The 11,895-nt window shown below is 35.8% G+C and overlaps 2 protein-coding genes across 2 annotated transcripts; both read left to right on the top strand.

Annotated features, from left to right (window-relative positions):
- Positions 1–262: 262 nt before the first annotated feature.
- LOC113293504 (solanesyl-diphosphate synthase 1, mitochondrial-like) lies at positions 263–5,652 on the top strand. The gene is made up of 9 exons (XM_026542121.1): positions 263–619; positions 712–796; positions 984–1,055; positions 1,941–2,070; positions 2,201–2,283; positions 3,167–3,238; positions 3,708–3,793; positions 4,535–4,667; positions 4,773–5,652. The coding sequence occupies exons 2-9, from the start codon at positions 728–730 to the stop codon at positions 4,836–4,838; spliced, it is 711 nt and encodes a 236-aa protein (XP_026397906.1). The 5' UTR covers positions 263–619; positions 712–727; the 3' UTR covers positions 4,839–5,652.
- Positions 5,653–9,243: 3,591 nt separating this feature from the next.
- LOC113299886 (uncharacterized protein At5g01610-like) lies at positions 9,244–11,880 on the top strand. The gene is made up of 3 exons (XM_026548982.1): positions 9,244–9,425; positions 10,149–10,203; positions 11,235–11,880. Exons 1-3 carry the CDS (start codon positions 9,324–9,326, stop codon positions 11,612–11,614), a joined length of 537 nt encoding a protein of 178 aa, XP_026404767.1. The 5' UTR covers positions 9,244–9,323; the 3' UTR covers positions 11,615–11,880.
- The last annotated feature ends 15 nt before the right edge of the window (positions 11,881–11,895 follow it).

Below are 11,895 nucleotides of genomic sequence, written 5' to 3'. Positions count from 1 at the left end.
TGCAGACATTAGCAGGGTGTAACCGTTTAAGTGATCCTACAATCAGGATCCAATATACCTTTTTTATCTCATATGAAACGGTAGCCGGCTAATTCTCGTAACCCCATTTAGCAATCATGCAATTATAGGATTCCATATAAAGGGTTTGGGTCCATTAGAAAAAGAAAAAAGAAAAAAAATCACAGGATACCATATTTGTTTTCGTATTTAATCAGGGACCCAAAAGGATTCTCAAAACATTGTTTTCGTATTTTATTCAGGGACCCAAAAGAATTCTCAAAACATTTTTCAAGGTCCCAACAATTTAAAAATAATTAACGACCGCTAAACATGGTTCTTCCATAAGAGCAATCCTCTTTCAAGGTTTCTGCTGTTTGTGTTTACAGCTATCTTTATAACATATTTTAAGTGGCCTTTAGGGTAATGTGAATCTTGGAGGGGTTTTATCTTGAGTTTAAGATGCTGTTTTTTTTTTAATAAACCCGGGAAATGTTTGATGAAATTACCAAGAGAGGTTTTAACCAAATATCTCTACTTTCCTGGTGTGTTAACTGACACATCATAGCATGGAGGGGCGAATCAAATGTTAGATCCTAGAGTGTAAAAAAAGACTATTGAGGTAGCTATAGAGATGTACTTGGCTAGAATGTTGAGACTGATCTTTACCCTTCATCTCCATATTATTAATGCAGTCTACATGGTGTTTTGCAGGGACAATTGGACCCGTATGTATTCCGTTGTGGCTGATGATCTATTAGATGTGTCTAGTAGATTAAGGAGTATTGTTGCTGCTGAGGTGTTATAGCTTATTATTTTTTGTAATTTATCTATTCTCTTTTTGCTACATCATTGGTCCTTCGCCATGTGTATATCTGGATTTAGTAAAATGTAGGACTTCATTCTAAATAGGAGATAAACTCTCGCAGCACTAACAGGAGCTAGGAGATTTGTTAGATATAGTGATCTGATTTCGTCTTCTCCAGGTCCCTAAGCTTGCCTCAGCTGCTGAGTATTTCTTCAATATTGGGACAGAAGGAAAGAAATTTCGTCCCACGGTAGGAACTATAAGTGCTTATTTTTATTTTTTTATTCCCCTTGTTTTTTAAAATGGAGAGACTACTTCTGTTCATCGTGCTGTCGCAATGGCAATCTTTATTGATTAAAGAACAATCTGGCTTGTAAAGTGATCAACCGGAGCCTTAGCAGTTAGCATGCACGAATTGCAATCTGGGTTCATATCATAAAGGTTAGAGTTTCCTTTGTGTCAAGACTAACTGTATCAAGCTTCCTTTCTTCAAATGGAATTTAGTCTCAGGATAAAAACACTCGGATTCCTATAGTTGAAGTTCTACTTACCTGCATTGGCACTTATTCATTTTCCTCAACACCTTTAGTATCTGGATTCTTACGACAAATACTTGTCTTTAGTCACATGGGCTTATCTTTTAATCTTTATACCATTTCGTATATGTTGAGCTATATCTCTTATGTTATCTTACACTTTCCTTTAGTTCTGTTTTCTTGCTCTGCCGAAATAGTTCCGCTACCTAGCCAAGTTAAATATACAACACAATTATAAAACCCAGGCCAAGTGTTTGATTAAAAGAATACCGTTTCAGGGAAGAAATGACTGCTATGTAATTTGTACAATATTTAGAGCTGTATCCCATAATAGCATGTCTCAGTTCTCCCTTTTTGTCTGCAGTCTCTATGGATGAAGCTCATGGAGACAATGCAGTAGTAGTTAGATTTGTCTAGTTATAACTTCTTCAGGTAGTTTTCTTCGAACACTGCCCAACATATATGTTTAGCACAATTGGCCAACAAAATATGGTTTACTTCAGAAGACAAGAATTTTTAAACTCGAGATGTGCCTTAATGAAATCAACCTACAAAGGAATGGTTCTAACTTAATTAATATGGATATGTTTCTGATACAGATTATGCTGTTGATGGCATCTGCTTTAAATATGTCAACCTTAGCTCTTGATGGCGTGGTTGACTCGTCATATAACGAACTGCACTCTAGACAACTGTCTATTGCCGTGATCACAGAGATGATCCATGTAAGTTAGTCAAATTTATTCTTAATGATCATATATGCTTCTGGTGTCAGTGTCAGTGTCAGTGTCATGCTCATAAGTTAATGTTATACTCCTACATTACAGAGTTCAATTGATTCAATTTTTGTGTTCGGCAGCCAGTCTTCTTCATAATGATGTTTTGGATGATGCCGAGACAAGGCATGGTATTGGTTCATTAAAATGTTTCATGGGGAATAAGGTATATATATTTTGCTTAAATTTTAGTTGTAAGTAAAATACGAGATTGCTTCATCTGCTTATTCGCATGTGAAACTCCCCCTACTCTTAAGCAGACGGTAGATCATTGCCTTGTTAGTTACCTTATTGCAGATGTTCATGCCCCATGAAGTGATCAGGACCCATTAGGATGGGTTACGGCTGGTAGATTGTCCGGATAAAAATTTATCCAGAAAGATTATTGTAGCCTACCCCAACTTGTTTGGGACTAAATACCTGGTTGTTGTTGTTGTAAAGATGATTATATCCTTCTACTCTTTAGCATCTTTGGATGGCTGAGATCATCTAACCTTTTTGTGATTCATAACCTAGAAGTCTTACTGCTGTTCTGCTACTTGAGTTCTTCCTTTTGACTTAGCCTTAGCTCAGAGTCCAGACGAATTAGCATTGACTCGCTTGGGTTTAAACTTCTTAGTCTTATCAACATAAGCTCTAATCAGCTGAATCAGCTCTATCTCATTCATTGTGGCTTCAGACTTTCAGAGTTATGAAATCATGCTCTTCTGAGTGCTCATTGTTGAATGAGCACAACAAAGGGTTATGGAAGAGGATGATATGGTAAGCTCATAGCTCAGATAAACAATTATAAAGGGTGTCATGCTTTATCCGATCCAATATAATCAGCAAGAGTACCTAATGTATGCTGACATAGTGGAGAAGTTCCATCTTGTCCTGGATATTATATCATTATCCATTTTAAATGGGAACTATGAGATACGCATTTTATCTAGTTGCAATTCTATATTATGGAGTTTCCCATGTGGAATAAATGTGGTATATTCACTTTGAGTTTATGAAATTACTTCCTGTAGTTGTATCCTTACTTCTGCTTCTTAATGGTGCAGATGGCTGTATTAGCAGGAGACGTTCTGCTTTCAAGAGCACTTGTTGCTCTATCTTCTTTAGGCAATAATGAGGTATGTTACGAATATGATTAGGAGACCAAGTCCATGGAATTGATCCTGGCGCTTGCCATAGTGTAGATTCTCTTTTATTTCCTAGCTAGTTGATCAATCTGCTTTTGCTTCCTTCCACATTTTAGTAAATCTTCTTCAAGATGGCCATACATTAGTCTGCTACTATGGTTGTGCTATGTATCCTTATTATAGTTTCAGTTTCAAGTTTTTTGGGATCGCATTGACCCTTTTCTTTCAAATATTCGACAAAAGTACAAAAGAGTGTAATTTATCAGCACTTTTAGAACAGCATAAACTCATCACCCTTTTGTGTCTCTGTTAGTGTTGAATGTGTTAGTTGTGCTCAATGGTAAAGGATCCTACAAAATTAAGGCATTTTTTTTCTTCTCTTGCATTCCCTGGTAGGTTGATACCGTTTATAACATAGGTTGAAATCAGCATCTGCCTAATTATCACCATCTCCCTGTAGGTTGTAGATTTGATTTGGAGGTCTGTTCAGCATCTGGTTACTGGTGAAACCATGCAAATGACTGCTGCATTCGAGCAAAGATGTAGGTATGCCAATCTTCCTTATTATGTTTGTAACAAACATGAACAATTTGACAAAGCAAATACAGGTATGGGTACATCTATCAGCTTCTAACATGCTAGGTTGGCAAATAGTCAACAGACTCAAAACATGTTGTGGGCTTACGGAAATGCATATATATATATATACTTGTGTCAGTACTGATGTGATACATTCTTAATTATAAATTTTTACTTCTGGATGTTAAATTGGTAATATAAAGTTAAAGCTGTGTCCAAATACTCACAAGATATTAGCCTAGAACGTCACATATGTTCGGAATGTATCATGTACATGTATGCAGAAGATAAACATAGATCAACATGTGCAAAGTAATGGAGTGTCTGCTAGTATCAGAAACGGTGGTCATGTTTCCTCGTGTCAACCCCAGCGATAGTTTGGAAACCACCGGTGTCAAGATAATCCCCCTTTCGTTCCGCTTGCATTACTGCCACCATCAATTTCTCATTTCACCACCATCTTAAAGTTTCTTTTGAGGACTTATCAGTCCTCCTCAAAACAACCTGAACCACTTTGTTGTTTTTATCTGTCTTCCGTAGTTCTTCTCATCCCTGAGTGTTTTTGGTACTTGTTGTTCTTCACCATCATTACTACCAGCGTCAGTTTCCACTTTCCAGAGGTTATCAATATCAATCATACGTTAATGTTTGTCTTGGTCACGTGGTCTTCCCCTGCAGCTCTTAAGTATAATTCTTTTTTGGTTGCAGTATGGAATATTATATGAAAATGACGTACAACAAAACAGCAGCATTGATATCTAACAGCTGCCAAGCAGTTTCTATTATCACAGGACAAACAGCAGCGGTTTCAATGTTAGCATATGACTATGGCTGGAATATGGTGGGTTATTGTCATCTGAATTTTTTTTGCTTCTCCTAGCATTTTACCGCAAGGAAAAACTTAATGAATATTGTCTTGCTATTGTAAAACTATAAACATGAAAAGGAAAATAGGTGTCCTATCCAGGGGCTGAGCCAGAAATCTGACTATGGGGAAGCAATGTCTTGCTAGGAGGTGCAAGTGTCCAAAATTATCGGTTTGGCCAAAAATCTATTCCATTTTTACATGTATGCAAAAGTCAAGTAATTAAATCGCACATCCACTTTAATAAAAGCAGTATGTGTATCTTAACTTTATGTCTCGCTCAAACTCTTTAGGCCGCTGAAATCCTTGGCAAGAGTAATGGATTACAGAGGGCTATTGAATTGGCATCTGAGCATGCAAATATAGCTGCTGCAGCCATCATATCTCTGCCCGAGACGGATCATGCGGACGTCAGAAGATCAAGGCAAGCTCTTGTTGATCTAACTCGTTTAGTTATTACAAGAAAATAGTAATGTGGACAACATCCTGCTCTATCAAATTGCAAGGTACAGATTCCTGTTCTCAACTTCTGGTAGGAAAGCGCAGCTATCTCAGTCGGACCAAATTTTTCCGGTTAAAATGAAAGCTGAATTCTATCTCATATAAAATGGTTGTTATCATAAACATCTGAGTGGCGTTGGGATAGCTGAACCTTTGGCCACATTGGAGAACCCAAAAGACATTATGAATGATTTTCCAGTTGTAATTTTCTCTTAAGATTGATAAAGTCCTGGCAGCAGAATTTGAGCTGGCAAGACACTGGAATACAAAAGACGGGGTTGAAATTATGGTTCTTGAGCTGCACTGGTGATAGACGTTGGGTTGTCATGATCTCTATTTTTGTTGTCTTGTCTACAGATATACAAACTTTGTCTTTTAAGTACAGTTTTAAATGTCTCTGATTTGAAATTATTCCCGGAAGCCATTTAATTTTTGCATAATGGAAAATAAATAATGGTGGCGTCAATCCTAGGCTGGTTGGCAAAGAAAGAATAATAATAATACAGAAGAAATGAACATGGCATGTTCTTCTAGGTCTCTATACATATGGATTCATTTGTGTTTTTTTTTTGCTAATTTGAATTTCCGATATCTCAACCCAACTGTCATTAATCAAAAAGATGGAGAAGTAATTTTCCGAATATGCACAGACGACAAGTTAAAAATTATGATGAATTCTTGGAACAAAAAAAAAAGTATTCTCAAACAAAAATATTACTAGAACATTATTATTTACTGTTAGCAATAATTTTTGAGTTAGATGGATATGGTTTGGTTGAGGACCAGGTCGATAAAAACACTCAACCATCTATATCAATAGTTAAAAATCAAATTGACAAACAAAAAAAAATCACAAAAGGTGTTTGAATACATTCAAAAGTACACCTTAGTTAAGTTAAAAAATAAAAAGTAACTGACACCGTATTTATACGGTTTTTAGGAGTAAAAAAATTAACTTTCATTGTTTCTACTTTCGCAGAAGAAGTAGGAGTAAATTTTGAAGGAGTTCTATTTTTCAAAACCTATACCTTTTGTATTATGGATTATTTATTGAAGTCGTTTTATTTTGAAACCTATTATAGGGATCTAAATATTGAGTTTTGAGGACTCATACGATGATAAAATTGGGTTATGGAATAGTAATCCACAAAATCCCATATCCAACTATTTTTTATAGTGGCTAAATTATCCTTCATGAATTATAAATTTAAATTTATTATCTTCTCCTTCTCTTTTAATTCATAAATCATGATGGACATGATGATTATAATTTCATCGTGATGAAGATGGTGATCGTATACAAAAGACTAAATTTACTATCTCCTCCTTCTCTTTTCATTCCTAAATCATGATGAAGATGAGGATCATGAAAATATCCTATTATTCTTCTTTCTCTCTTCTTATTCTCCGTTGCAATGAAGAAGACGATTATAAAAAAAAAAAAAAAAAACTAAGAAAACTCATCATTTATTTTTGCTTTTGAAAACCCCCAAATTCGAACAATAAGCTAACCTACGGTTGGAAAAATTCATACTTCCCAACCGTACGTACAAGTTACGACATGGAATATGATTTTTTCAAACCGTAGGATTTTTGAACCCAGAATATACGGTTTGGAGTTCTTAACTCCACACCGTAGATGACGTAAGGTTGGGAAACCGTAGATGGCGCGCACGGTTGGGAAACCCCACCGTAGACAGTTCTGAAACTGTTTTTTCAAAAACCTAATTCGATCGATTCCTACCTATCCATGCATAAAAACTAATGAAATAAGATGTTTTTTTTACCTTATTAAAGTCGTTGCGGGTGGATTAAGTGGTGTTGACCGATAATGAATTATTTTGAGAATTGATGATTAATCGAAGAAATAGGCGATGGAGGTGATGGGGAAGAAAAAAATGGAAGAGTTAAAACGAGAGGAATGAAAACAAATTAGTTTTAGGTAATATTTAATAGGTTAAGAGTATTTTAGTATTTTTTTTTATGAATTAGGTCCCCTTATCTTCATTGTAGGATATTTGAATCATTAGGAGTCCTCAAAACTCTTTTCTTGGAGCCCCTATAATAGGTTTCTTTGTTTTTGGCAGTGACTAAATGTAACCACATTTGGGTTAAATGCAACCTAGATACCACTTTTGAAATTCTAACATCCTTTACTTTTAAAAGTGACTAAATGCAACCTAAAAATGTCAAATCCAACTCATAATCCAAAATAATAACCCAAAAATAACCAACCGATTTTCATGCCTTTTCCGTTACGGCAAGTTTATATTTAGGGTTTTATTTATTTATTTTTCCTTTTTCTCTTCTTCACTAATGAATTGTAAACCCTAATCATAACACGGATCCAAGTTTAGAAAATCTAGGCCAAACCCTAAATGATTCGGAAGAAAATCTTTGTTATCCAGATGAAATTAAGGTTTATGAAAACAATGAAGAGGAAAGCAATATTGTTTTTAGTGGATCGATGCTTTCAATCATTTTTTATGTACATACTGAATTTACATCTTTTATCAGTTTGATAACTTTACGTTTTAGTTGTACATGCTGAATTGACACACAGTCGTTTTGTCCTTGTTGACCTGAAGTGCCTAAAGTCAACCAGAATGAAATCAACCATTGCCCCAATGGTCAGTTATAAATGACTGACCCTTTTATTTCTTACTGAATATTGTTGATGTTGTTATCATCCAAGTCTGGTCGACTCCGAACGAAAGCAGTCATCCAAGTATGGTCGACTCCGGATGAAAGCAGTCATCCAAGTCTGGTTGACCCTATGTTTTTAGATAATTTATTTCACACCTAACTGATAGATGAGGGAAATGCTTAAGACAATCGTTTACGAGCGCCCCTAAGCTGCAATGGTTTATAATTTATGGTTGACTTTAAAGTTTTCTTACCACCTATTGATGTTGCAGTCATCCAAGTCTGGTCGACTCCGGATGAAAGCAGTCATCCAAGTCTTGTCGACCCTATGTTTTTAGATAATTACTTTCACACTAACTAGTAGATGGTGGAAATTCTTAAGTCAATCGTTTACGAGCGACCATAAGATGCAATCAATGGTGATGGTAACTTCCTCGGTTTTCATTTTTTTTAGAGAATGAATGTCTTTTTAGGGTTCTCAACTGATTCTTCGACTGAATTTCTCCATGAAAAAGAAGCTAGCAAAAAAAATCAATGGTGTTGGTAACTTCAGGGGCGGAGCCAAGATATCTTGGTTGGGAGAACAAATATAACCGTGAACGGTGACACCATCCAAAGAAACAAGCGGCCAGAGGCCACAAACTTTTTTAGCCTTTTTAAAATCTGAGTGTTCATCGGTATAGTAAAAATAGAGTCAATTTTTGGTAAATTTATACCATACACATTTCCATCATGCTTTGGAGGGCAATGGAGTGCAAGTTCTTTGGACTCTCCAATATAATGCACAAAAAATATCAGAAAAATGGATGGGAGACACTCTTGGTTATTCCCTCAAAAGCCAAAGGCCATGGCTGTCTCAATCATTTTCTGTAGAAGTTTAGGATGCTAGTTCAATTAAAATGTAAAGTAAGGGATGATATTCAAAAGTTGTGGTGAAAGGGTGATAACTGTGTGAAAATATAAAAATTCTACACACACAATAGTAAGTTTACAGAATCTAGGGAGGACAACTGTCCTCCCTAGTCCTCGTGTGGCTCCGCCTCTGGATAACTTTCTCAATCGTCTCTCGTTCTATCTCTAATAAAAAAGAAGAAATACTAAGGGTTGATTCAAATTGGTCAACGATAGAATTGTATATATCAAAATTTTAAAAATGATTTAGGTTGTATTTAACAAATTACATTTTTATGTGTGTTGTATTTAGCCAAGATTATATTTAACCGAAACGTGGATTGCATTTGGTGGCTGCCTTATTTTTTCACTTTTAAAAGTTTGTAAATGAAAAAAAAAAAGTCTCCACACACCGAAAGTAAAAAAAACATTTGGGCTGAAATAAACATTCCCCCGTAGTGGGTGCCCCTTTTATCACTCTATCTCTGTGCCACACGCTTTTGTTGCCTAGAATACATAAAGAACACGAGACAAGAGGAGGGATCAGTGACAGTGCAGCAGCAGCCTCCTCCTTCCTCTGTGAGAAGAGAGAAAATGGAGAAAGCTCTTACAAAGGTTGGGAGTCTGAAAGTTGGGAATTACTGGATCGCCAAGAAAGCCAAAGAAGAGATCTCCAACATTGGTGAAGACATCTCTGTAAGTTTCCTTTAGATTTTATTTTTTTTGTTCCCAATTTCTTCAAATGTTTCTCTTTATTACATTGTTTATGTTCTTGCTTGAATTTTAGAAAGACCCATCTCATTTATATTTGCTGCTTCAATTTCAATTGAATGTATTTTAATTTTCTGTGGATCTCTTTACTAGTAGTACGTTTCTTCTTCATCTCATTCCTCAGATTGATTTGGTAAGACATTTGGTAGAAAACACAAGATTATTAGGTTTCAAGGGATGAAACACAATTTTGATTGATTTGGTAGGAACCCAACAAGATTTTTCTAAGGAAGAAGATACACAAAGGTTGGATTTTGATGGGAAAAACTGAAATTTTTTGTGTAAATGCTAGCAACTTCTAGATTCTTTAGGTATCGGAATAATTCAACTTGAATTGATTAAAAACAAAAGTCAGCCAGTTGAATCTGCAAATGATAATTTGAGAGCAAAGTGTTGTTGATTAGATATTAGGGCAAATGAAAGATTGATAAATAAAATTGGTAATGCTTTGGTGGGAGTTTCACTGTCAGTCTGAAACAACTAGGTTTTAGGTTCAATGTAGTGTTTCATGACACGGGATTCAGTGAATATGGTCATCTAGTGAACTTCTTTTCTACTAGTCATATAGCTTCAAAATAAAATTGGGGAATTCTCTTGATTTTTCTTATTGTGTGTTGTTTTATACTGAATTGATGTGCATGGTTGCAGACCTTCTCGAATACAGTTGAGGAGAAAGCAAAATGGTTATTCAACAAGCTAAAAGGTACACAACTACCACAATCGAACTCTACTTCTTTATGTACATGGAAAATGCAAAATTATACGTTGATTCTTTTTCTTCCTAGAATTCTTTGTCATTGATTAGTTCTTTTGTGCTTGCATCAATGGTGTTACACATTTGTTATTAAGTTAGGGGAATACTTAGTGGTTTTCATTAGGTTTTTCGTATCAACATTTATTCTTTTTTTGTGTGGGGATCATGTAGTTGAATTAGACATTGATGTCATGGAGTTAAATCAGTTTGCTCAGTAATCACTGTCAGTCCATTTGCTACCAGATCGTTTTCCGAGTAGACCCTTCAATTTCTTTGTGAAAGAAAACCAAACACACCAACTTTAGGAGGACCCCTGTGCCCACCAGTAGTTAGGAGTAACTTTAACTCACATGAAGATAGACATTTTTATGGAATGCCACCCAGGAGATTTTGGGAATGCGAGGAATCGCACATGCTTAGGAAACTGGAAAACAGACAACGTCAAACCTTTGTCATATTTAGGTGTCATGTCTTTAATGGTGGGTCAGCAGATAGACGTCTAGAAAGCAATTGGATATGCAAAAAAAAAAAAAAAAAACTGGCTAAACATGATATGGCGAGAAGGGTGATGTATGTGCGTGTCTGAATCATCTGATGCTGTTGGAAACCCTTTCAAGCAACATCCTACAGGGGACCTAATCGTAGTAGTTCAAATTAGTTTGAGCTCTGATTGCGTTATTTAGTAAGACCTGTCTAACTATGCCAACATCCTATAAGGATCTAATCTAAAGACCGTCTGATTCATTGGTTTCCAAAAAATTAGGATATAATGAACCCCAAATAACCCCCATATTGTTTGAAACAGCTATGCCAGTGAGTACCATGTAAGAAACGATTTATTATGACAGGAAAAACTTGAATTGTATTATAGTGGAGGCTTTATGTAGGCGATATCAATCAGTAAATGGGTTATGTCACATAATTTTGCAGTAATGGGTATTTATGAAACTGACCAAAATCTTCTGTTGTATTGTTTATAGGGAAACCACCGAAAGCCTTGCCAGATCTTCTCAAAGAACACAACCTACCACCAGGCCTCTTCCCTAAGAACATAACATGTTATGAATTCGATGAAATAAAGGGAAAACTGGTTGTTCATTTATCCTCCGCTTGTGAAGTACTCTTCAAGGATTCATCTCTGATGAGGTATGCTACTCGTGTCAAGGCAACACTGTCCAGGGGAAAACTTACAGGGATTGAAGGAATGAAAACGAAAGTCCTGGTATGGGTTAAGGTCACAAGTGTGACTGTTGAAAGTTACAAGTCTGACAAGGTAATGATCATGGCCGGGGTAAAGAAACAAAAAGCTAGAGATATATATGAAATGCCTCGTGATTCTGTCAAGGTTGAAGAGTTTTGAGGAATTTATTCAGTCAGATAAGCTGTTGTTGTCATGCATCGTGCAGTCAGGACTTAATCCGTATACAGGAGAGTTAGATGTCTTATCTTACATACTTGAGAGAAGGGAGAAGAAATACTAGTTCAATGATGAAAGTTCCTAAACAGTTAGGTTCGAAGTAGACTAAGATTGTATTTTTAATATGACCAAAAGACTCAATGTTCCACTTACTAAGATCCTTTTTAAGATTTTTCAGTGCAATAAAACTTGGTGAACCATTAACTCTAGTTGCCCAGGATTTA

Source organism: Papaver somniferum, chromosome 7, assembly GCF_003573695.1.
Source record: "Papaver somniferum cultivar HN1 chromosome 7, ASM357369v1, whole genome shotgun sequence".
NCBI classification, from domain to species: domain Eukaryota; kingdom Viridiplantae; phylum Streptophyta; class Magnoliopsida; order Ranunculales; family Papaveraceae; genus Papaver; species Papaver somniferum.
This window is presented reverse-complemented; position numbering and strand designations above follow the sequence as displayed.

Bases quoted from the DNA above. Each gene is read 5' to 3' on its own strand.
- LOC113293504 (XM_026542121.1), top strand. From the start codon at position 728: ATGTATTCCGTTGTGGCTGATGATCTATTAGATGTGTCTAGTAGATTA. The intron at 2,071-2,200 runs GTTAGTCAAATT...TGTGTTCGGCAG, and splicing joins CACAGAGATGATCCATGTAA to CCAGTCTTCTTCATAATGAT. The intron at 4,668-4,772 runs GTGGGTTATTGT...AAACATGAAAAG, and splicing joins ATGACTATGGCTGGAATATG to GAAAATAGGTGTCCTATCCA.
- LOC113299886 (XM_026548982.1), top strand. From the start codon at position 9,324: ATGGAGAAAGCTCTTACAAAGGTTGGGAGTCTGAAAGTTGGGAATTAC. The intron at 9,426-10,148 runs GTAAGTTTCCTT...GCATGGTTGCAG, and splicing joins ACATTGGTGAAGACATCTCT to ACCTTCTCGAATACAGTTGA. The intron at 10,204-11,234 runs GTACACAACTAC...TATTGTTTATAG, and splicing joins GTTATTCAACAAGCTAAAAG to GGAAACCACCGAAAGCCTTG.